This window comes from Mustela nivalis (genome assembly GCF_964662115.1).
Source record: "Mustela nivalis genome assembly, chromosome: 5".
NCBI lineage: Eukaryota > Metazoa > Chordata > Mammalia > Carnivora > Mustelidae > Mustela > Mustela nivalis.
This window is the reverse complement of record NC_139024.1, coordinates 117,841,407-117,866,221: the sequence shown is the minus strand read 5'-3', so window position 1 is coordinate 117,866,221 and position 24,815 is coordinate 117,841,407. Positions and strand designations below refer to the sequence as shown.

Below are 24,815 nucleotides of genomic sequence, written 5' to 3'. Positions count from 1 at the left end.
GGAGGACTCCAGGAAGTAGTGATGGTCCTTTTGTCCCTTACCCCTCTCCTATTTAATTCTCTAGGAGTGGTATACCTCTGAATCTTGGGTCTCCTTCCCTTAACCCATCCCCCTAGGAGCCGGGACCTGTCCTACATAACTTCCCTGGGGCCCAAGCACATCCAGTGACCCAAAAATGGAGAGAGGGGCCAATGAGAGGAGAGAAAGGTGGGAGGAGGCAGCAGAGAAAAGGCTCTTGCCACTCCCCCTCCCCAGTATTCCCCGTCCTTTCAATGTTTGGGGTCTCCAGTCTGCTGGTGGGTGTAGCTGGGCCTTTATAAGAGTTCTCTCATACCTGTGTCTCTGGGGATGGGGTCTCCCTGAGATCTATCTGTCTTTGGGTTTGGGTTTGTTTTTGAGCTAGATCTCTGTAGGGCCTTTCAGTATTTGCAGTGGATCTTTCTTGGGACTAAGTTTCCTTTTTGTTTGGGGAATATCTGTTTCTGGGACTCATCACTCTCTGCGGTCTTTCAGACTCTTCTTCATGAGTTAGGGGTCTCTGCATTCTGTATCTCTGAGCTGCATGAGTGTCTGTCCCTCTCTCTCTCCCTTCACCTCACGCTCAGCCCCCAGGTCTGGAGTTTATCTCTTGAGTTATCAGTCTCTGAATCTGCAGTTTCTCTTTTCTGAGGTAGGAGTCTGGGGTCTGGTATCTCTCTCTGGATCTTAGTCCTCTAAGAGCTAATTCTAGGTCTGGGTTTTTTTTCTGAATCTGGATCTCACCTTTTTCTTTGACTCTAGGTGTCTGATCTTGTTCCTGAAAACCACCACCTGATTCTGGAGTCCAAGGTTTCTGTAGCTGTGGAGAACCTTTTGAAACTGGACACTCATATTTTGACCTCTGACCCTTCTCTCAATAGGGGATCTGGGATTTTTTTTTTCTTGAGATTGGAGTCTCTTTTCCTCGAGATTTTGAGTTTGTGCCTCAGATTAACACCCTGCCCCCCCGGAGGTGGGTAGCAAGGCATCTTTCCCTGTGGGTCTGGGGTCTCTCTGTCTCAGCATCTGAGGTCTACATTTTCAGAACTGCACTCTCTCTCATTCTGGTGTGTTTTTGAGGCAGGGGTCTCTTTCCCTGATTCTCACTGTGTAGGGGTGGGGGGTGCAGAGTCTCTCTCTCCTCCTCCTCCTGCTCTCTCTTCTGTCGCTCGCTCCCCCGCCCCCCTCTCTCTCTCTCTCTCTCTCTCTCTCTCTCCCGGCTGCCGCTGCTGCCGTTGGCTCCTATTCTCCTCCTCCTCCTCCTCTCTCCTCCTCTCCGCTCCTCTCCGCTCCTCTCTCCTCCTCTCTCCTCCTCCTCCTCCTCCACCTCCTCCTCCTTCTCCCCCTCTCTCTCCCCCTCTTTCTCTCTTCTCTTTCTCCCCCGTCCCCCCCCCGCCCCCTCCCCCCAGGCCTGATGAGCAGGTCTCGCGCCTCCATCCATCGGGGGAGCATCCCCGCGATGTCCTATGCCCCCTTCAGAGGTACGGTGGGGAGGGGAGGGGGAGGGCCAGTTGGGGGGGGCAAGAGGGGGAGGGGCAGGGGTGGAGGGGGGAGCAGAGCCAGGGCCAGGGAGGGGAGCAGCTGAAATGGAGGGAGAGAGAGGAGGACCGGGAAGGCAGGGATGGAAGCAATGGGGAAGGAGGGATTGGAGGCCAGAGGATAGGGGTAGATAGGGGCCGGAGGGGCCAGGAAACAGGCTTAGAAGGGGGCGGAGGGCAAAATGATGAAGGGGAAAGAGATTGCCAGAAGGGGTGGGATGATAGAGGGAAAGGTTTGGGGGAAGAGCTGCAGAAATAATTTGGAGGTGGGAGCTGAGAGATGAGGAAAATATTAAGGAAATAGACGGACAGTCTTAGGAAAGGGGCTAGGAGGGGGAAATGAAAACATAGGGGTGAAAGGAGAAGCAAAGAGGATGGGGGTAGAATACGGTGAAGGGGCCCAGAGAATGGTAGGGGGTTGAAAAAGAGAGGAGGATGGAGGGAGAGAAGAAGGGGCCAGATGGAGAGAGAGGGAGGCAGTGGGGGGTGGGGGGGATGGAGGGTCCAGATGGAGGGAAGAGAGGAGAGAGGGAATGGGCTGGGGGAGGAGAGACCAGGGCAGGGGGAGGGCCAAAATTATGTGTGTGTTTATTGAGGGGGGAGGGGGCAACAGAAGTAAGATTGAGTGATGGAAGTAGAGGGCAGGTTAGGACCCTACCCCAGACTCTGACCCTCCTTAAGGCTTTTGACCAGTGAAATGTAACCCCTGGGGTCCTATCTACCCCCTTCACTTCACCACTTGTTACCCCCTCCCCCACCTCCAATCCCTATTACCATTCCTCCTCCCTCCTCTGGTGTCCATCACCTATATCTTTCCCCCCATATGGTGTCCGTTCCTTATATGAGTCCCCCTTCTGTCCTTCTCTTGTATCAGTCCTTTCTCTGGTCCATTCTCTCTCCCTCTCTTCTGTCTGGTAGCTCCCATATATCTCTACCACTTCTTCACCTGTCCTTCATGACCCCCTTGTCCTAGTACCCCTGTTAGGTATACTTCATTTCTTCTGCCCCGTGTCCACTTGGGCTCTTCTGGTATATTTCCTTGTCCCTAGGGATTTACTTTCCTTTCTCCCTTCTTTTCTCTTGATCCGTCCCTATGATTTGTCCCCTAGCCCATCCTCTGTCCCTACCCCATTCCCTGCCTTGTTGCTGCAAGTCTGTGCCTACCCTCTTTCCCCTAATACCTCAGCTCTTTACCACCCAGTCCTCTTTTCTCATCTCCTCTACTTCCTGGGGTGTTGGAGATTTGGGTGCAAAGATGCAGGTTTTGATGGTTGGAACAGGACCTAGAAGACCTCATCTGAGCCCTGTGGGACTTCTTATCCTAGTAAATTTTTCCCTTTTCTCAGCTGTGTTAGTCTGTCTCTTGCATCTGCCTCCCGGAATCATCCTTACTTAAGTCTAGACAGTGTGTGTGTATGGGGGGGGGGGTTCCAGAGTTGCTTCTGAGCTGAGTTCCCTGGGGCCTTCCCTGCTCCCAGGAGGAAGGTGTCCCCTGACCTCTAACCTGCCACCCTGTGGCCACAGGCTGAACCAGCCCCTCCCAGAAAGATCATATGGATCAAGGGCTTTCTCCACCGGGAGTCCTCAGAGCCTGAGTGCAGCCATCGCTTTGCCTGCAGCATGTGCAGCCTCGGAGCCTAGGGGGGACTGGTGATCTCTGTATCTAGAGGGTTTCGGATAGACTCTCTGAGATAGCTTTGAGATAGTGAAAGTCTCAAAGTATTGGGATTTCTAAATAAATGTATTCTAGGGGTTCATCTCTGACTCTGATCTGCAGGTTGGGTAAATTTGAAGAACACATTCATAGAAAGGGGCTAGATTTTTCAAAAACTTTTCTACTCAGGTAATCAGTTAGAATGGAGCTTAATGACCAGTTCTTTTCCTTCATGATACCCATGATGAATTATCTTGTAAAGGTGACAGAATTTGATTTTTCTTCCTCTAAATTCTTTCTCACGGTGATACCTTAAACCTATTTTCTCTCACTTTGAGGTCTCCAATTTGATTTCTTTCTTACTTCCATAGTGCCTCTTCCCTGTGTCCCTTTGATGGTATATGGCATTGGGATTTAAAAGAGAGACAGTGTGCAGAGATAAGGGTGAGGGAAGAACAGCTTAGTTGGGTAAGATGCCCCTGGGGGCATCTCTGAGTATGGGCAATGCTTGGTCTACTGTTTGTCCCCACCCCCAGCTTGAAATTTTGGAGGCCCCCTCTCTGTCCCAGGCCTGGATTTTCTATTCTTCCTTCCCCATTTCTTCCTCAAGCTCCTCACTGTACCTTGGAGAGTTTCCTCACCGGTGGAGTTGGCTTCCATCCTGTCCTTGGAGACTAGGAGAAGTAAGGGGTCGTTATGGAATCTTTGATCTCTGGGCATGGAGTGGGAAAAGAGATCAATTCAATCTCTGTTCATCCTGCCTCCTCACTCTCTAGCCCCTCCCAAAACCAGATGTTGGCAAGACCTATCCTCCCCCTACCACCAGAAGAACCAGAATTTTCCCAGAGTTGAGCAGGGCTGGGCTAGAGGAGGAGGGAGCTGAGAATAGAGGAGAGGCAGGAGGAGAGGCCCTCTCCTGTCCCAGACTTTGTGAACTGGTAAGCTCCCTCACATCTTCTCTTTTCCAGATGTTTAGCTTTCAGAATTTCATGCCCAAATGTTCCTATACCCCTGGCGCCATTCTTCTTTCCCACAGCTGTGTAGCTTTCTCCTCTCACTCTCTTATAGCTGGGGGAGCCACCTTCCCTCCAAGTCCTTGTCTTCTGTGGTTTTTTGGGTGCCCTCCCTCTTCCCAGGCCCCCTGCCACCACCATTCTATGTGCTTCTCTTCTGCCAGTTCTGCTGCATCTTCCCTCCATCTTTTCATTTTTTGGGTGTGGAGAGCACCACCACCTTTCTCTGCCTCTCAATGTGTATGTACCCTTTCTGTCATGATATAATTCCCCTCCCTGAACCGCCCCTCTATATTTTTTCCTGCAGTCTACAGAGCCCCCATGTGATGTGATTTCCCCTCCCCTCTCTCCTCCCAGATATATAGGCTTGTCTTCTGTTCCTTTAAATAAGTTACCATGTGCCTCACCCCCATCTGTGATCTCCAAGGCGGGTGGGGTCTTATTCTCTTACTTTGTGGACTCTCTTCTTGCCATTTTGGGCCTCTGTCTCCTAAGTGCATAGAACCTCCCTTACCATTTCTGTGTGTCTCTGTCCCCCCCAGATGTACGGGGACCCCCTATGCACCGAACCCAATACGTTCATTCCCCATATGATCGTCCTGGTTGGAACCCACGGTTCTGCATCATCTCGGGGAACCAGCTTCTCATGCTGGATGAGGACGAGGTGAGCAGAGTGGGAAGGTTGGGGAGACTTCTGGGTAGCATGGGAGAATGTGGAAAGAAAGATGAGGAAAATCCTCATTAGTGAAGGGGTGAGAGGTACAGAGAAGGCAAAGGAGAGAGAAACATTTGCAAGTGGTCTGAGGAGGGTGGCCATTGAGGTTTGGGTTGGGGTGTGCAAAAGGGTAAACATTCTGTCACCTTCGCTGGGGGATCTTTCTGGGCCCATAGTGTTGGGGAGGAGATGTGGTTCTGAAGACTTGGGGGTGGCTCCTGTTGTGGCCCTGCCCATATTGTGGGATAGGTTAGGATGGGAAAGGGAAGCTGAAGGGCTTGGAGAAGGGGTGGCAGGAAATGGGCATTGCTTTGGAGGGATCACCTCCCAAGTGGTCCTTGGGAACCCTCTCCTGTTCTTCCCCCATGCCAGCAAGACCCATCACTCATCACTCCCAGGCCTGCCCCTTTCGTGAGTGGGAACTGAGGGAAACCGGGACCAGGAAAGGGCCAGAAGGTCCTAGGAGAGATGACAGAAGTCAGTGGATCTTGGTGTGGATGGTGATGAAGACTGGGAAGGTGCCCAAGGTCAGGGTTTGGAGAGACCAGGAGAGCTTTCACCAAGGACATCAACCAGGAAAAAATATAAGGAAGGAGATGCCTGGGGAATCAGGGGAACTGAGAGTAGGGGACATTTTCTAAAGCAGTAGGAGTGGGAGAGGGACAGGGACTAGCCAGTGTGTGGGAAGTAGGGACCAAGTAGGGCCATTAGAGCCAAGAAAGTATGGGTTCTAACTGGGCACGGGGTCAGCAGTGGAGGACCCATCAGAAGAAACGATACAGATATGAAAGGTAGAGGCCCAGAGGTATGCTTTAGCGAGTGGGGGGGGGGGATTTGGGGGACCAGCTTTAGAGAGTGATAGGTAGCCTTGGAGACCAGTGAGGTGGTGAGAGGTGTTCCTGACACTGTTGGGGAGGGTGTGGTGAGGCAGGGGTAGAACTGGTTGGGGTTAACCAGGGTCTGGAGGGACCTGAGGGTCAAGGGAGAGTGTGGAGAAGCTGGCTAGAGCTTCCAGGTCACAGGATGAAGTCCAGGTGTCTAGGGGAGGACATGATGACTTTAAAGGAAAAGGTGGTTTGGGAGTCCAAGTTTTAGGCATTGGCCATTTGAGTGATTTACTAGTGGCCGCCAGTCTTGATTAGGTTGGGGTCTGTAGGATCAGTGAGGGGAACTGGAACCAATAAGAGTGGGGACTGTGGTGAGGATTGAGAGGGTGGGATAACAAAGGAATGACAGAGCTGGGCAAAAGTCCAGGGGAGGTGGCCAGCAAGCTGAGGGGCAACGGAGTGGCTAGAGTCTGGAGTGGGAAGGGTGTGGGAGGGGATGGATAGATGAGCAGTGTGTAGGGCCACAGGGGGCTGGAAGTAGGTGGATTGTGGACCTGGAGCTAGGGACTAGCAAGGTGGGGTGGTTCTTGTAGGGGTGGAGAAGATTGGAGGATTGGAGCTGGGGATGAGGCTCAGGAAGAGGGAATGGCTCAAGAGAAGGAGGCAAGTGAAAGGTTGAGCAGGGGCCAAGGGAAGGAGATGAAGGGTGGGGGAAGGTGACCAGGCCCTTTGAGCGGGGCGGGGAGGTTGGGTCCCAGTCTGGCCGAAAGCCGGGCCGTGGGAGGGAGACAAGCTGTAGATCCTGATTATAAATGCAGCTTCTGCTACCCCCGTGACAGGCACGGAGGGAGGGAAGGTGGTGAGGGAGGTGGGAGGTTGGGAGGAAAGCGGGGAGAATGGAGGAACTGAAGGTCAAGGGGAAAGGGGATTACCAGAGTAGCAGACTCCTGCGGGGTTGCGGGAAGAGCTGAGTCGGGGTTGGGAGAATTTCCCGGAGGGTGTTTCAAAAGAAATGAAGGGAGGAAAGAGGAGGATGGGACGGGAGGGAAAGGAGGGAGAGAGACTTGGAGAGAGAGGGGAAAGAGAAACCGACTCATCCCGAGATGCTTAAAGAGCGTGCAGGAGCAGGGGCCGAAGGTGGGCAGGCCCAGTGGAGAGGGAGGTTCATCCTTCCGTGGTGGGGGAGGGAAAGAGGAGGGACGGCCTGGGCCGGTGAGGTCTGACACACCCCCGCATCCCCTAGATACACCCCCTTCTGATCCGGGACCGGCGGAGCGAGTCCAGTCGCAACAAACTGCTGAGACGCACGGTCTCCGTGCCGGTGGAGGGGCGGCCCCACGGCGAGCATGGTACGGCGGCCGAGCAGGCTCTCGTGCCCCGGACAGTGACGGGGAGAGGGCTGAAGGTGGACGGGACTGCAGGGGAAGGGGGGAGTCGGGGAAATGAGGGAGCTGTCAGGGGGTGGGAGGAGGAGGAGACACGGTCTCTCATCCTGCGAGTGGGAGCCTGGAAGGAGAAGGCGCCCTCCTCTGGGATCTGGAGCGGGACTGGGGCTGTGGGTGAGAGGCCCCAGTGGTCTTTGCTGTGTTTCGCTCTCTTTTTGCTCTCCAGCAGCGAAGTTTGTCTGTTTTCCTGGTGCTTGTAAAAATAGTCTCCTTAGATCTTTAGCTTCCTGTCCGAGCGCTCCTGCCCCTGCCCCTCCCAGCCCTTGGTCTGGGATCGTGGAGAGAACGACCTAGTTCCTGCCCTCCCCCCAGACCTCTGCCCCACCCCCACGCTCCTGTTTCCTTTTCCAGACCTTCTGGCCTGTGGGCCCTCCCTCTTTTCTTGCCCCCCTTTTCTCTTCTCTTCAACTGCTTCTATTTTCTGCAGTAATGTCACCCCCTTTCTCTTTTCTCTCCCGATTTCTCTTATTTTCCCCGTCCCTCTTGATTCCTCTGTCGCTCCCCTCTGCTCCCGGTGGAACTTCATCAGACCCCCATCATCTCCTTTCTGTCTGTCTGTAGAGCTATCTGCTCAGTCTGTCTCTCCAACTCTCTCCCTCTCTCCATCTGTCTCTTCCCCTCCCTCCCTCTTTCTGCCCCCCCTCCACCCCCCTCTTTAGTCATTTAAAAAAAGATTTTTGTCTTCCTGAGAAGTTCGCTTAAAAGGTTTCCATGGGAACAGTGAGGGGAGATGAAGGCAGAGAACAGAGATCTGCAGCCAAGGTGCAGAGAGACGCCCTCAGCCCCTAGAAACCCCTTATCACTGCCCCCTACCACTGCATTTCCCTTCCAGGACTAGGGATCCAGTTCCTCCATCCCCCCAACCCCTGGTGACCCATTCTTCCACCAGCAGCCCCTTCCCTTAGGGATCCAGGCTCCCAGTTTCTCTTCCTCAAAGAGATCCAGTGTCCTGTCTCCATCCCTTAGCTCCCTATATATAGCCCTCTTCTGATAGGCGCAGGTCTCACTGCCCTTGGGGGCCAGCTCTGGGACCCTGGGTTGGTAGGTGGGTGGGTAGGGATGTGTGTCGTAGTCATGGAAACCTCTGACCATGGGGTAGGGGGGTGTGGAGAGCACATTTCTATGAGGCAAAGCCAGGTGGTGGTGATGGTGTCTGTCACATCTGTGTGTGTGTGTGTGTGTGTGTGTGTGTGTGTGTCATGTTCATGTCTGGGAAAGATTTGTGTGTGTGCACATGTGCATACCTGTGTGTCTAGGCCAGAATGGTCACATGCTCATGGAGCATGTTTATCATATGTCGGGTGGTTGATATCTCTGCCCACATAATCCTCATGTTTCTCCTTGTCCTGAGTCCCTTGGGGTCTGGGGTCTCTGGTGTGAGTCTCCGGTGTATTTTGGGTGGGGGCATCCGTGTTTGTTTGGAGTTGGGGATGATATGTGGAGGTCGTCGTGTTGAGGGTTCAGTAGGGGTTAGAAGAGGGTCCTGGAGTCTATCTAGTTGGGGGGAAGGTCTAGTGAAGAGTTGATGATAGCTGGTGAACCTCTGGGGTTTTCAGGGGGACATGGAATCTGTAAAGGGCATAGAGGATAGGCAGGGACACAGGGATCTTTAGGGGCTTGGGGGCCTGGGTCCGCGAAGGTATGTGCTGAAGCTGTGGACGCTGGAGCCCAGGAGAGGTCGCCGGACCTTTGAGGGGCCTTGGAATCCAGGGCTCCTCCTTTGCTGGGTGGAGCCGCCGCCCCTCGCTTCCTCCGCGGTTTTGGTGGGGGGTCCTGCTCGGGAGGGGATGGTGGGAAGCCCGGTTGGTTTTGGGGGTCCCCTTGCCCCCCTCCCCCGTCTCTCTCGCGCTGTCTCCGGGCGACGGGGCTCGTGACAGAGGCGGCCACGGCAGCAGCGGTCGCCTAGCAACGGCGGCGGGGCCCGGGCAACGGCGGCAGCGGCGGGAGCGGCGGCGGAGGGAGCCGTTCCCGCGGCCGTCACCGCGCGGCCGGCCGTCCCGGGCCCTGCCGCCGCCCCCAACGCGCCGGGCGGCGCGTGCCGGGCCGCGCCGCCCCCTCTCCCGCCGCACCCCGCCCCTCCCCCGCGCAGGGGCGGGGCCCCTCCCCCACCGGGGACACCCCCGACCCCCCCAGGGGGCGGTGCGAGGTAAGGGCGGGGCCGGGCGGACGAAGAGCGCGCGTGGGGGCGGGGGCGCGCGTGTGCGTGGGCGCGGGGAAGGGGGTGGGGAAGCCGCGGCGGCGGCGGCGGCGGCGGCAGCTGCTCCCTCCGCATGTTCTCGCTGCATCTTCCGAGTGGGGGGAGTTATGGTAACTGGAGGGGGGCAGCGGAGGTGGGGGGTCGGGGACCGGCCTCTGGGGGGCCAGGGTCGCGAGCTCGCGGGGGAGGCCGGTGTGGGGTGGTCTCGGAGCCCCTTGGTGGAGACAGCAGCCCGTGTGTCCGTGTATGTGTTCGTGTCCATGCTCCTGCCCCCCCGTGTGTCGATGCCATGTGTACCCGGGGCCCAGTTCCTCATGCACACATGTGCACCCAGCCGTGTGCAAGCCTGTCCTCTCTCATTGTGCCTCTGTCCGGTTCCTGCCTAGGAGGCTGCTGGGCCGGCCACTGGCCATACTGGTACATGTCACCTCTGACCCTGAGCTTGCATGTCCCTGGCTGGAGCTCACCTCCAGGCAGTCTCTTGTGTCTAGGGATGTGTGGCAGCATGAGCAAGATTTTCTCTGCCCTGGTGGCAGGTGTGTGTCTTTGCATGTGTTCCATCATTGGCCTGGGTATCTGTGTCAATCCCAGCACGGGTGTCCAGGGCGTGTCTGGATGTGGGTGGTGTGCAAGTGGGGGAAGGGAGTGCGTAAGTGAGCTTCTTGGAACCCTACTATATGTGAAACACCTTTGGGGTGGGCAGGTGTGAGCCCCTGCTCTGTCTGGGAGTGGGGACAGAAAAGGTGAAAAGGAAAGGAGCGGAGAGAAAGTGGAAAAGTGGGGAGAAAGGAGGTGAAGAGGAATGAGGGAGGTTTCGCCTGGAGAAAAGGGATAGCTGGAGAAGGGGAATGTGGGAGATGCTTGAGCCAGATTGAGGAAAAAAGAGGATAAGAGAGCTTAAGATGGGGAACTGGATGGGGATGGAGGGAGAAAGGATCTGGAAGCTGGGGAGGAGGAGTGGGGAGAGCAGAGAGGCCTGTGAGTAAAGCTGTTGGAGAGAAGTAAGGGGCAAGATGAGAGAGGCCACTGGTTCATGTAGGCTGTAGGATCAGGCTTAGTTGGATGAGGGATGGCCCCTCAGGCGTGGAGCCTGGCTCATGGTGGGGGGCCTGTCACCGCAGGGACTGTCAGTAGAGCTTCCTGTCCCCAGCACAGAGTTTTGCCCCTCATTTCTCTGCTCTGTCCAACTCTGTTCCTCATCCTGCTCTGGCAGCCTCCCTCCTTGGCTCCCCTCGAGAGCTGCCAGCTGGGTATGACAGGGAAGAAAGGCTGAAGGGAAGGTTAGGGATTTGTCGAATTGGAGGGCAGGGGGAGATTCTGTGGGTGATGGCAAGATTAGAGAGATTGAAGAGGCGGGAGTCCAAGCCCTTGCTGTGTGTGTGTGAGAGTGCGATTGTGTGTGTACACAGGGTGTGTACATGTGTGGGTGTGTGCACAATGCCTGTGTTACGGGTATGTGTAGGTGGCTGTTATGTGTGTGCATGCGTGTATACATCGTGTAGGGATGGGACTTGGAGACCCAGGATTGCAGGGTGCACTGACCAGGTTTGCTCTGTGTGTGTACACGCGTATGTGCCATGTTTTCTGTACATGTCACTGTATGCAGCATTCATAACAGAATGTCCTGTGTTTCTGTCACTTTCTTTTTTTCTACATGTTTTCCTTTTTTGTGGCAGTGAAAGTCTTTGTAAGCATTTGTGTTTGTGGCCTCCACGTACCTGTGACTTACGTGTGAGTTCATGGGTCTTAGTTCCTGGTAACGTGTAAGGTTATATTACTTCCAAGAGCCAAGGAAGCCAGTTCGCAAATTGTTCTCTTTCTGTTAATTCTGTAGCTCCAAAGCAAAATTCTAGTCGATTTAAAGTTAGTCTTTGTGCCTTTCTTTATTAGAGGAGCTTGCATATGGAAGTAGCGGCTGAGTTTGGTTTCTTTGGAATGGGAGTGAGGCAGCCATACCGAAGAAATGGAGAGACTAAGAAAAAAATATCCTGACCCCTTAGATGCATTGTTGAATGTGTCCTAGATGGGTAATTGATGCATTTGCTCCTCATTTTCTCCTCCTTGGAGAGCAATCATGGATGCTTGCGTCGGAGTCAATCAAGGACTGGGGGAGAAGAAGGGGTTGTCCTGAGATGAAGTGGATGTGGTCATACTTCTCATGTGAATGAATGATGTTTGTGCTTTCGGGGTACCAGGATACCTTGCTGTGATTGGGTCCACAGTATATTCAGGCATGTATCTTAAAGGTTAAACCAACTTCCTGTGTGTGTGTGTGTGTGTGTGTGTGTGTGTGTGTCAGGGTTAACTGTCCATTTCTGTAATGTGCTGCCCACATGATTGCCCACGGGACTGGGGCCACATGTCCACACCAGCAGCTCTCATGTGGGTGTCTGGGTCAAAATGTGTACTCTCCTGTTGCAGTGTTCACATATGTCTAAGCATGTATCCCGTGGGGTATGTGGGCCTCAAGGTCTCAGAATGTGGATCTGTGGCACGCCCGTGCTCACAGTTGTCTGTATGTCTCATAAGCACCTAGATCCCTATTTTTCGTACTGTGGTTATATACACGTACCCCCACAGTTCAGTGTATGTTTCTGTGCTCTACACACTGTTCCCAAGGGTCTGGCTAGGGTTCCTGTGTCATGGAGCCCACATTTTTGTAGCCAGACCTTCTAACACCTGGGTTTTAGAAGCAAAGGGAAGCTGGAGACTGATTCTAGGGCAAGTTGCTGGCGATTTGCAATTCTGGAAGCAGACAGTGAAAATATAGCTGTGGTCCTCCCTTGTTCCGGAACCTAGAGAGTTAACAGGCAGCTCTTCCGGTCCCCCCCTCCCAGTCTGTAGCTTCTTGTTGCCGTGGAGATGGTAGCCCCGCCCCTGATGCAGCACCTGCCCCCCCATTGGCTGCAGTGGTGACTGTGGGGCTGAAGGGGGAGCCCAGGCCTGGGCAGCCATTCTGGAGCTGGAGCCGGAGCTTGGCATCCCCCCACTTTCATTCTCCTCTAGCCCCTTTGCCCCTCTCAATTCCCAGGCAGCAGAGCCTCAGCTTCCCTTCTTGAGCTGCCAACCCTCTAGACTCTTGGCCCTCCGGCCTTCATCCGCATTCTCCCCCCCCCTCCTCCTCTCCCTACCCTCACTTGGGAGTCCCCTGAACCTTCACTGCTCATCCTCCCCGCTCCCTGCTCACTCCCCCACTCTCCTGCATTCTTCTCTTTCCTCTACCCCCTCCTTCCCTTCTGAGTCCCAGCCACTGCAGTGCACGTGGAACGGGCCCCTTCTCCCCTCCCCCCCCCATCTGCCCCTTCCTTGGATTTTCTGTCCCCAGGCTTCTTCCCCTGCCACTCCTCACAGGTCTCTTCTAAGACTTCCCCCTCCAGACCAGGGAGGGGGTCATGGGAGGCAGCCCTGGCTCTTCAGACAGACAGGGGTTCCAGGAGAGGGGAGCAGGTGAAAGATGTGTCCAGCTGAGGGGAGAGGAAAGCCTGCCTATGGGCAATGACCTTTAACCCAACTTCCCCCCCCAGCTAGCCCCTTCCTGGGGGGGTGGGCATTAAGGACCTAGCTTCCGTGGATCTTTGGTGTTCTTCTACCACTGGGGTTTTACTGACCCTCTCAGCCATGCCCTTCTGCTGACTGCCAGTCCCAGTCATGGGCCTAAGGCCTCCCACCCCGTCCCCCTCGGGGGGCTCCGGCTCGGGTTCTTTGCCCCCTCCTTCCCGCCGCCAGCCTCTCAGCCGCCGCTGCTCTTCCTGCTGCTTTCCGGGGGGTAGGTGAGGCTGGAGCTGAGGGGCAGAGGGAGGTGGGCGAATGGGCTGGGGTCAGAAGTGGACACCTGGGCTAACAACGACCCCTCCCAACCTCTCTTCTGGCTCTTTTCCCATCTCCAGAATACCACTTGGGTCGCTCGAGGAGGAAGAGCGTCCCAGGGGGGAAGCAGTACAGCATGGAGGCCGCCCCCGCTGCGCCCTTCCGGCCCTCGGTGAGTGAAGGCGCCTGCCAGATGTGGCTCAGCTGGGCCCCCTCCTCTCCAGCCCCAGCTGGAGTCCCAGCATTCTGAGAAAGGGGGCAGGAGAGAGAGCACTTGCTTCTCCCCACCTCTTTGGTTTCCCCCTCCTTGGCTCTGTCCCCCTGTTTCTCAGACCAGCCCTCCCACCTTCTCCAAGCTGGTGTGTGTGTGTGTGTGTGTGTGTGTGTGTGTGTGTGTCAGTGCTTGCACCCGTTGGGAGCAAAGGAAGACAAATTGGTAGCAGGGTTCCTATCTCCATTTCCTCACCTCTAGAGGCTTCCCTTTTCTCCCATCCCACTTTCATCCAGGGACTCTTTCCCAGGTGAGGGGTGAGTAGGTAGAACTGACCCTGCCCCAACCCACCCATATCCCCATTTACAACCCACCCCAGCAAGGCTTCCTGAGCCGGAGGTTAAAAAGCTCCATCAAACGCACGAAGTCACAACCCAAACTTGACCGGACCAGCAGCTTTCGCCAGATCCTGCCTCGCTTCCGAAGTGCTGACCATGACAGGTACAGGGGCTGGGGTGAGTGGGGTGAGTTGGACGCAAGACAGGGGGTCTTTGGATGAGATTGGAGGGAAGGGGCTTGTCTGGGTGCAGAGAGTGAAGGCCCTGGATTGGCTGAGGGAGGCTTTGGGCCAGGGGACAGAATGAAGAAGAGGCAGCAGCAAGAGAGGGGCAGGGGGTAGGTAGAGGACAAGCAGAGAGGCAGGAAGGGGAATGAAGGTGAGGCCAAGGAGGGATGTGGCCAACAGAAGGATGTGGCCAACAGAAGGATGGGCTCCAGCCCAGGATTGAAGGAGCTGTATAGGACAGAGAAGGAGTAGTGGAGCCTGGAAAGAACAATGAAGGAATCCAGGGAAGGGGACAGTGGGTTGGTAGGAGAGGGAGCAATGTGACCTAGGGAGAAGGGTGTGAGGGCATGACAGCTGCTTGGAGTGGGGCTGGCAGATACCAATGGACAAGGGAAGGGGAGGCTGGCACAACTACACAGGTGGACAAAACAGGGAGGGGAAGCTTAGGGTTAATCATGGATTGAAGTGCAAGGAAGAAGCCCTCAGAGAATTTCTGACGGTACTGTCTGAGGCTGGGGTTGCAGGAGATCTGATATTTGCTTCTGTTGTCTGCTTCTTGGGGTCCCTCTTTGGGTTTCCCCTCACCCAATCACTCCCTAGGGAGAACCCTGTCCTTCCTTTTCCCCCATGTCTGGCCGCCCCCAGGATTGGGCAGGTAGGGAGGTTGGGATAGGTGAGTCACACCGTCCCCTGCCCCCCTCTCATGTCACCAGATCTGGATTTGGGCCTGGGGGGGGTGTGAGGGCATGGTATTCCTGGCCGCGGGGGCGGGGGGCCGGGGGAGCGTCGCGCTGACGGCAAAGGAGCCCAAGATGACGGGGCTGCTATAAATAGCTTCATGGAGGCTCCCACACCCGAGCTCCCCCTCCCGCTTTCCTCCTGCTCTCCACTCTTCCTCCCCTAGCCATCTCCCAGCCGCTCACTATCTTATTCCTCTGTATTGTGTGGCCCGGCATCCATTCCCTCAGCCCCCTTTACCTTCTGCTGTCTGGTGCAGTCCCTGCTTGTCCCCCCATCTCTGTTCCCACGCCCCTCTTTCCGGCTGCTCCTCGCCATTCTCCCATTCTCTCTCCTTCTGCACGTGGCTTTGCCTCCACCTGCTCTCTCCTGCCCTACCTCCCCCTCTTTCCCAGGCCCCATTTTCTAGCTTTTCCTTCGCACTTCCCTGCCCACAGCTTTCTCCTATTTCTTGTGATTTACCCTCCCTCTTTTTCCTGGTTCTGCTAAAACTTGTCCTCTTCTTGCATTCATTCATTCTTCGAATCATTACATGTTTCTTAGGTATTAGCTGTGTGCCAGGCCCAAACAAATATCTTCTTTGTACTTCTGGTTCTTTACTTCCACTTTTCCCCCCTTATATTGAAGCTCTGGTTTCAGCTTGAAGTCCCACCTGGAAGTGCCCCAGGCCCACCTGTTCTCTCTCTCTCTCTCTCTCTTTTCTTTCCCCCCCCTACCATGGTCTATTTCTGGGTTGAAATATTTCCAGGTGTCCCCAGTCCTCACAACCTCTTAGGTGTGAATTGGGGGGGGGTAGAGGATTCTTAAAGGGTCCTGGCTTCTCTCACTTTGCTCATGTCCTTCCCCAAGGATAGGCCAGCTTTCTTTCTGTCCCTGTCATATGGGAAGGGGGTTCAGGAGGCTCTTTCACCTAGGATAGGTCTCCATCCTAGAGCTGGCCCCTGGGTGTGTCAGAAGAGTGAGGCCCTAATCTTGTGGTCTGACCCTTCCCTGCCAGGGCCCGGCTGATGCAGAGCTTCAAGGAGTCACACTCTCATGAGTCCTTGCTGAGCCCTAGCAGTGCAGCTGAGGCCTTGGAGCTCAACCTGGATGAAGATTCCATTATCAAGCCAGTGCATAGCTCCATCCTGGGCCAGGAGTTTTGTTTTGAGGTACTGAGTCTAGTGGGCTGGAGAGGGCAGGAGTGATGGAGGGTGAGGGCACAGAGGCCTGGAGAAAGTGGCACAGGTGGGGATGGTAAGGAAACAAACTTCTGGGGCTGGGAGAGAGGAGGGTAGGTAAGGGAGGAAGACATGGTGATGGGGTCTTGGGTGCTTAGGAGTCACCTCCCCTCTGGAGCCCCATCTCAACCCCCCACCCCTCTTTAGGTAACAACGTCTTCAGGAACAAAATGTTTTGCGTGTCGTTCCGCGGCCGAAAGGGACAAATGGATCGAGAATCTACAACGGGCAGTGAAACCCAACAAGGTATTGGGAGTAAAGGAGATACAGACATTGTGCGCAAGGCAAAGGTCAAACCACAGGGGAAGCTGGGGGCCTAGAGGGCAAGGTGAGCTAAAGGGAAGTGGGGCTTGGGGAAGAGGGGACCTGGATGAGCAGGAGGTGACCCCACGTTTCTCTGAGTCCCCGTTTCTTTTGCCATTCTTTCTGCCTCAGGGTCTATTACCATAGAAGTCATAGACTTACAGCGTTGATCCATCTTTCCTGGAGGCAAGCAGTGCCTGCCAGTACCCTGACAGCTGGACACCTAGCCCCTGCTTGCCACATCTCTGGGAGACTCATAGAGTTGTCAGTTAGCCAAGCCTCTAGACCTTAGTTTCGTCTCCATAAAGCTGGTGGGAATAGGGTTTATATGACAATTAGATGATCTCTAAAGTCCTTTTGGCTCAGAGATTCTACAAGTCTGGGTTCTTCCCAAAGCTTCTATCTCCCAGGAGAAATGCTCCTAGTTCCATCAGCTCTTCTTAGATCCCAGGCTCCAGTGAGCTCACAGTCCTGGCAGCCCTCCTCTGGGGAAATCCCTTGTTTTTCATTGTCCATAATTAGACCCAAGAGGCTGGGTGCAGTCTGACCCATGCAGAATCGGAACACCAAGTTCTGTTCACGCGGCAGCCTCCCCTGAGCTTGACCAAGACCTTGCGGTCCTGTGCATCCCCAGGCCCTTTCGCACTGATTCTGCACGTAGCCTCGCCCATCTCGTATTTATGCAACTCACGTTTTTGTGTGTTTTTGTAGTCAATCTCTGATTGTTTTGGGGGGACTCCGCAGTTCACTCCTTCAAATTCCACCTTATTTTTTTTTGGTTTATTCTTTGAGCTTTTGAAACTTTCCCCAAGGCTGATTCTGTTGTGATGTAGGAGCCCCTTGCTGTACTAGTTGTCCAGGGCTGCAGTAACAAATTACTGTAAATTAGTCACTTAAAACGAAAGAACTTTATTCTTCCAAAGTTTAGAAGACCAAAAGTCCAAAAAGAAGGTGCTGGCAAAACCCTGGTCCCTCTGAAGCTCTAGGAAGAACCCTTCCCTGCCTCTTTTTGTTTTTCTCATTTTTTCTTTCTAGCGTCTTGATAGCTCTTTGACTTGTAGCTGCATCTGTCCAATTTCTGCCTCTGTGTGACTTCAGTTTAGGTCTCTAAATCCCCCCCTGCATACAGAAATGAGCCATTGGATTTAGGGCCCACACTAATCCAGAGTGGATACATCTTGATATGAGTAGATCAGCAGTTCCCCAGTGAAGGCCACATTCATAGGTTCCAAGTGGACACGAATTTTGAGGGGAGTACACTATTCAACCCAGTACACACATCTTCTTAGCCTTCTGACTGCCGTCTTAGAGATCCTGTCGCGTTTTCTCACTGCCTCTCCCCTTTTGGTGTCTCTGTCTTTCTCTCCCTTCTCTGTTATCCGCTGGGCCCACCCTACTCCCCTAGGACAACAGCCGCCGAGTGGACAATGTGTTGAAGCTGTGGATCATAGAGGCTCGGGAGCTGCCCCCCAAAAAGCGGTACTACTGCGAGCTGTGCCTGGACGACATGCTGTATGCGCGCACCACCTCCAAGCCCCGCTCGGCCTCAGGGGACACTGTCTTCTGGGGCGAGCACTTCGAGTTCAACAACCTGCCGGCTGTCCGCGCCCTGCGGCTCCATCTGTACCGTGACTCAGACAAAAAGCGCAAGAAGGACAAAGCGGGCTATGTCGGCCTGGTGACTGTGCCTGTGGCCACCCTCGCTGGGCGCCACTTCACAGAGCAGTGGTACCCCGTCACCCTGCCGACGGGCAGCGGGGGCTCTGGGGGCATGGGGGGCTCAGGAGGGGGTGGGGGCTCTGGGAGTGGCTCCGGGGGCAAGGGCAAAGGAGGCTGCCCAGCTGTGCGGCTGAAGGCGCGTTACCAGACCATGAGTATCCTGCCCATGGAGCTCTATAAGGAGTTTGCAGAGTACGTCACCAACCATTACCGGATGCTGTGTGCGGTGCTGGAGCCCGCCCTGAATGTCAAGGGCAAGGAGGAGGTGGCCAGTGCACTGGTTCACATTCTGCAGAGTACGGGCAAGGCCAAGGTGAGCACTGTGCCCTCAGGAACAGGTGACCCAGCAGTGGGCACTTGCTGGGGGGCGGGGTTGGGATGGATAGTAAGGATAGGGCACTTTGTCTTCGGAATGAGCTTGGGTTGGACAGAGGCCGACCCTTGGATTTTCCCGGGCCTCAGGACTTCCTTTCAGACATGGCCATGTCTGAGGTGGACCGGTTCATGGAACGGGAGCACCTCATATTCCGCGAGAACACGCTCGCCACTAAAGCCATAGAAGAGTACATGAGACTGATTGGTCAGAAATACCTCAAGGATGCCATTGGTATGGCCCACCCTCCGGTCTCCCTCCTCCCAAACTTAACAGATGTCCATCCCAACCCTAAACCTGGCTACTCCAGACCCGAGGTCACACTTCCTCAGCTTGATGCTTCCCAGCCTCGAGTCCCTGGCCTCTGGCCTCCAGCCATGGGATTCCACAATTCCCCAACCCACGCAGCCCCCATCCCTGCCCTTGGCAAGTGTGACCACCCTGTGTTGTGCCCCCACCCCAGGGGAGTTCATCCGTGCTCTGTATGAGTCCGAGGAGAACTGCGAGGTGGACCCCATCAAATGCACAGCATCTAGCCTGGCCGAGCACCAGGCCAACCTGCGGATGTGCTGTGAGTTGGCCCTGTGCAAGGTGGTCAACTCCCACTGGTGAGACTGGGAACGCTGGGTGGGGGCCGGGGCCGGGGTCGTGTGTTCATCTGTTCATCCATCTGTCCATCCGCAAAGAGGACTGAGTACTGGGTATGGGCAGAGCAGTGTGCTGGGGGCTGTGAGGCAGGCAGACAGGATTGAGGCTTGGCCCTGCCCTGAGAGGGCATCATCCGGAATGAGTAGGGACGGAGTAGATGTACGGAAGTCCACAGAACAGTTGTAGTAGGTGTGAAGTGTCAAGTGAGGCTTCCCTTAGGAAACGTAAGGTCAGAGAAGGCAGAGCTTTGATGGGAACAAGCAAGGAAGGCTTCATGGAGGAGGTGTCCCTGGGCTGGGCTTTGAAGACTGGGTTGGGTTCTGATACATGGATATGGTGGGCAAAGGAAACATTGCAGGAGAAGGCTGTGGGACGGGCACATGAGTGAAGGTGAGCCGTCCGGGAGCTTTTGGGGGCCGGTAGTTAGCTCAGGTTTCATGGAGCCCGTGGCTCCTAGTGGAGAGTGGAAGGAGGAGAGGTCCGGAAAGGGGGGTTGGAGTTAGAATCTGGAAGTCCTCAGCTGTCAGGCTAAGGAGACTGAGTTCACTGGTGGGTCATGGGATGCCATTAGTGGTGCTAGTGCCAAGAAGTATCACGATCGAGAAGATTAATCCTTAAGTGGTGTAGAGTGCAGGGCATGACAAGTAGGGAGAGCATGGTGCAGGCTAGCTAGAGGTGATTGTTTTTGGGTGAGATGTGGATCAGGATAGTGGCAGGGAGGGGAGAAAAGGGCCTGTTGTGAAGGCCCCTCTGAGGAAGGGATCAGCTGGAGTTGTCAACTGACTGGGAAGAAGGGAACTTGTCTGTGGGGAGTCATGGATGACTTGAGAGGCCATGAGGCTGGTGTTTGAGACCTGCGGCCTCATTGACAGAACCCAGGGAAGTCAGGAGGAGGAGCTCCGAGGTGTGGGGGCGATGGTGAGCTCTGTTTTACACTACACGAGTCAGAGTTTAAGGTGTCAATGGGATGCTGAAGTGGAACGGGGAGGTGGGGGAGTGAGCGCTGAGCCATCGCAGGGAGTGGGGATCACGCAGGGGCACTTCCATCCCCATTTCCCTGGAATCCAGAAGAGTTGGGGGGTCCGAGCTCCCTGTACCTCAAGTGACCCTCCATCTCTCTCCCATCTCTGTCTCTCCCTGGTGTCTGTTTTTCTTCTACTCCTCTCCTTGTCTCTCTCATACACCCTCCGTCTCTCTCCCGCATGTCTCTCTCCCCTCACCTTCTCTCCCCCTCCATTTCTTTCTCCCCGATCTGTCTGTTCCCTCTCCCATAGGCCTCTTCTTCCAGCAGCCTTCCGTCTTCCTGCTGCAGTCCCTCCCTCCCTGTCTCTCCCTGACTCTGTTTCCACACCCTCACCTCCTACCACCCCCCTCAGCATGTTTCCTGGAAGCTGAGGGTCTCTGGGGCTCAGTCCCGGTCTCTCTCTTTCTCTCTCTCTCTCTCTGTCTCCCCACCCCTTCCCCTCAGCGTGTTCCCGAGGGAGCTGAAGGAGGTGTTTGCATCTTGGCGACTGCGCTGCGCAGAGCGGGGCCGGGAGGACATCGCTGACAGGCTGATCAGCGCCTCGCTCTTCTTGCGCTTCCTCTGTCCAGCCATTATGTCGCCCAGTCTCTTTGGGCTCATGCAGGAGTACCCAGATGAGCAGACCTCACGAACCCTAACCCTCATCGCCAAGGTCATCCAAAACTTGGCCAACTTTTCCAAGTGAGGGAAGCCTCAGGCAGGGGTAGGGTGGGGCTGGGGGTGGCCAGGAAGGGTCTCCCGAGTCCCCAGAGACCCTCAGACGGGTGGGTGTGAGGCCTTCTGTGTGCGTGACCTCTACCTTCTGGACACCTTGGCCAGGTTTACCTCAAAGGAGGACTTTCTGGGATTCATGAATGAGTTTCTGGAGCTGGAGTGGGGTTCCATGCAGCAGTTCCTGTATGAGATCTCCAACCTGGACACGCTGACCAACAGTAGTAGCTTTGAGGGTTACATCGACTTGGGCCGAGAGCTCTCCACACTCCATGCTCTGCTCTGGGAGGTGCTGCCCCAGCTGAGTAAGGTCAGCAGATGCCCATCTGTCCCCTCCCCAGGTGTTTCCAGAGGCTCCAGTGGCCTGAGAGACCACCCCTCGCACAGATTTTTCTCCCCTCCCAGTCCCCACCCCATCTCTACCACTCCCCCAGTTCGGACACCCTTCCCCCCCTCCCCGCACCCTCTGGGGCCCTCTTAGAGCTGGGCACTGAGGTAACAGCCTCACCCTTCCAGGAAGCCCTCCTGAAGCTGGGCCCACTGCCCCGGCTCCTCAACGACATCAGCACAGCTCTGAGGAACCCCAACATCCAAAGGCAGCCGAGCCGTCAGAGTGAGCGGCCCCGGCCTCAGCCTGTGGTGCTTCGGGGCCCGTCGGCCGAGATGCAGGGCTACATGATGCGGGACCTCAACAGGTGAGCACCGGGGACCCCCATGCCTGTGCCTGGGGGCCCTGACTTCTGTGCTCAGGGGACATCTCACTGGGCCCCTGTGCATCTCTCTTGGGCTTGAAAGAAAGGAAAAAGAGGCAGGCTCTCAGAGAAAATGGTAAGGAGATGGATTAGGCCGAGAGCCCTTTAAGGGCAGAGGGAGCAGGCAACTCTGAGCCCCAGGAAGAGTGAGGGGGCTCCTCTGGCTCCAGCCTATTGGAAGCCTGGGGCTTCCTGCCACAAGCTCTGCTTTGCCTAGCCCCTCTGCCGGCCCATGCCTGCCCCAGAGCAGAGGTTCAGCCACACATGCTGGATCAGCCGTGTAGCACCCAAACACTGAACCGTCTCTGGCCCGGTCGGTAAATAAGTACCACCCTGGTCCCCACCAGAACCTAGCGGACCTCAGTTACCACCCAGCACTGGGAAGTAACGTGGGGATCCTAGCAGGGCCTCCTGAGCCCCAGCATCCATTTCAATGCGGCGGCCTCGGCTGCTGCTTATTCTGCTGACCGCCCTGCTTGTCCCTCCGCCCCGGTCTCCCTCCATGATGCCATACCCATTCCACCATTCCCACCTCTCCTTCCATGCGTCCACGCCTTCTGCCCACCTCTCTCCTTCTCTCTGTCTGTGCTCGCCCCTCTTCCCATCTCTCTCCAGCTCCATCGACCTTCAGTCCTTCATGGCTCGCGGCCTCAACAGGTGAGGGGCTCTCCCCTCCCCCATCCCCCTCTCCTCTCCTCTCTGCTCCCCCCTCCCACTCCAGTGGCCTTCACCTTCCTCCTCTCCTCTTCTCCTCCATGCACCCTCATCTCCTCCATATCTGCCCAGACTTGCCCCTCATCCCTCCTCTTGGTGCCCCCATCTCCCCTCCTCTAGGCCTCACTCCCTTCCTGGAGGGGTCTTTTCCTTTCCTTTTTCCCATGTATCCCCTCCTATGCTCCCTGCCGGCCCTCTCCAGAGCTGCCACCTCCAGCTCCCCGCCCTTCCCTGCAGGTCCCGCTTCTCACCCCAAGGCCTGTGCCACCCCACAGCAGGCTCAGTTGCCGGTGGCCACAGCCTCACCTCCTGCTCGTATGCCCCTTTCCCTTCCCGCAGCTCTATGGACATGGCTCGCCTCCCCTCCCCAACCAAGGAAAAGCCGCCCCCACCACCCCCCGGTGGGGGTAAAGACCTGTTCTATGTAAGCCGTCCACCCCTGGCCCGCTCTTCGCCAGCATACTGCACAAGCAGCTCGGACATCACAGAGCCGGAGCAGAAGATGCTGAGCGTCAACAAGAGTGTCTCCATGCTGGATTTGCAGGGCGACGGGCCCGGTGGCCGCCTCAACAGCAGCAGTGTGTCCAACCTGGCAGCCGTTGGGGACCTGCTGCACTCGAGCCAGGCTTCCCTGACTGCGGCCTTGGGGCTGCGGCCTGCACCCGCGGGACGCCTCTCCCAGGGGAGCGGCTCGTCCATTACCGCAGCTGGCATGCGTCTCAGCCAGATGGGTGTCACCACGGATGGTGTCCCTGCCCAGCAACTGCGCATCCCCCTCTCCTTCCAGAACCCTCTCTTCCACATGGCTGCTGATGGGCCAGGCCCCCCAGGGGGCCACGGAGGGGGTGGTGGTCATGGCCCACCTTCCTCCCACCACCACCATCACCACCATCACCACCACAGAGGTGGAGAGCCCCCTGGGGACACCTTTGCCCCGTTCCATGGCTATAGCAAGAGTGAGGACCTCTCCTCAGGGGTCCCCAAGCCCCCTGCCGCTTCCATCCTTCACAGCCACAGCTACAGTGATGAGTTTGGACCCTCTGGCACTGACTTCACCCGTCGGCAGCTCTCACTCCAGGACAACCTGCAGCACATGCTGTCCCCTCCCCAGATCACCATTGGTCCCCAGAGGCCTGCCCCCTCAGGGCCTGGAGGTGGGAGTGGCGGTGGGGGCAGTGGCGGGGGTGGCGGGGGCCAGCCGCCTCCATTGCAGAGGGGCAAGTCTCAGCAGTTGACCGTCAGCGCGGCCCAGAAACCCCGGCCATCCAGTGGGAATCTGTTGCAGTCACCGGAGCCGAGTTACGGCCCTGCCCGTCCACGGCAACAGAGCCTCAGCAAAGAGGGCAGCATTGGGGGCAGCGGGGGCAGCGGTGGCGGAGGGGGTGGGGGGCTCAAGCCCTCCATCACGAAGCAGGTACGTGGGGGTGGGAGGAAGGCCAGATGGGGGAGGGACAGGAAGGGAAGGAGGAAATGGGTTGGGAAAGTGGGGGGCAGAATGGTCTGGGGTCTGAAGTCACACTGTTCTCACCTTCTTTCATTCATTAGCTGTATATAAAGCTCCTGCTATGTGCCATGTCTTGTTCTGGGCACCATGGCTTTGACAGTGAACGCCACCCAAGCCATGCCCTCATGGAGCTCATGTCTCCAGAGGAGAGACATGATAAATAATGAAATAGCATTCACAAGGGCATCGGCACAAGAGCAGGGGAGCAAGACTGGGATGGTCATCTCCTTTGGCAGCACTCTTCCCTAAATGTACCCTGCCTTCTCCCACCTTTCCTCTCCACCCCCACCTCGCCCTGTCCCAGCATTCTCAGGCGCCATCCACGCTGAACCCCACCATGCCAGCCTCCGAGCGGACAGTGGCCTGGGTCTCCAACATGCCTCACCTGTCCGCTGACATCGAGAGTGCCCACATCGAGCGAGAAGAGTACAAGCTGAAGGAGTACTCCAAGTCGATGGACGAGAGCCGACTGGATAGGGTACGCTGGGCCCCTGACCTTCCCAGTACGCACAGGGGAAGCACCAGGGGTCAAGTAGTTACAGGGGGAAGAAGAGACAAAGATCTGATCCCCCTTTCCTGAGAAGCTTTCAAGCCTCTTGGGGAGGCTGGGCATACACAGTCTGTTGGAAAGCCAACGTCCAGCTGTATTTTGTGGCTTATATGCATCATAGGCTGTTGGTGGAGAAATGGTCTATGTTAAAGCTTATTTCTGTGTTCCTCCCCAGGGAGAACATAAACCCTGGCTTCTGTAACTACCCAGGGAAGGGAGGGCTGCTCTACCAGCAGTGTGAGCTGCTGAACTGGGCAGGGACAGATAGGTTATAGGTGTACTACAGATGATGTCCACCTTACCCACCTTAACCAGGTGACAGAGGGTCGGTGTTGGGAAGTGGTACTTATTGGCCCATTTGTGCAGAGACCAGACTCTCAGCTGATGGTGGCCCAGAGCAAAAGACAACAAGAGCTCCAGGGCCCCACACAGATAACTTAGCAGAAAGTTCCTTGGGGAAGCTGTTGGTCCAAGGACTCTGAAGAAGAGGGTGGCTGTAGGATTAGGTTGATGTAAAGACTGTAGGACCCCAGTTTGGGGGAGCAGCGAGAAGTTTCTCGAGAGTTGTG

At 56.0% G+C, this 24,815-nt stretch overlaps 1 protein-coding gene across 20 annotated transcripts in view; it reads left to right on the top strand.

Moving 5' to 3' along the window:
- The first annotated feature begins 1,366 nt into the window (after positions 1-1,366).
- The window catches only part of SYNGAP1 (synaptic Ras GTPase activating protein 1), a 31,615-nt gene continuing 8,166 nt past the window's right edge, over positions 1,367-24,815 (top strand). For 4 of the 20 annotated variants that reach the window (XR_014312256.1, XM_082732479.1, XM_082732464.1 and 1 more), the window contains exons 1-16: positions 1,368-1,499; positions 4,766-4,887; positions 7,009-7,114; positions 13,295-13,386; positions 13,805-13,926; positions 15,726-15,879; positions 16,096-16,194; positions 17,657-18,283; positions 18,433-18,577; positions 18,807-18,951; positions 20,460-20,696; positions 20,835-21,036; positions 21,243-21,421; positions 22,094-22,135; positions 22,532-23,606; positions 24,001-24,174. Coding sequence is in view for 17 of the 20 variants with exons in the window: in XM_082732479.1 (XP_082588605.1) it covers positions 1,433-1,499; positions 4,766-4,887; positions 7,009-7,114; positions 13,295-13,386; positions 13,805-13,926; positions 15,726-15,879; positions 16,096-16,194; positions 17,657-18,283; positions 18,433-18,577; positions 18,807-18,951; positions 20,460-20,696; positions 20,835-21,036; positions 21,243-21,421; positions 22,094-22,135; positions 22,532-23,606; positions 24,001-24,174 (3,588 nt within the window). In the remaining 3 variants the exon portion in view is untranslated. Of the gene's footprint in view, positions 1,500-4,765; positions 4,888-5,420; positions 5,466-6,793; positions 6,903-7,008; positions 7,115-7,303; positions 7,325-9,223; positions 9,357-9,445; positions 9,518-12,360; positions 13,178-13,294; positions 13,387-13,804; positions 13,927-15,725; positions 15,880-16,095; positions 16,195-17,656; positions 18,284-18,432; positions 18,578-18,806; positions 18,952-20,459; positions 20,697-20,834; positions 21,037-21,242; positions 21,422-22,093; positions 22,136-22,531; positions 23,607-24,000; positions 24,175-24,815 lie in introns of those variants that run through there. The other 16 variants (XR_014312254.1, XR_014312255.1, XM_082732467.1 and 13 more) reach the window with 12 other exon arrangements.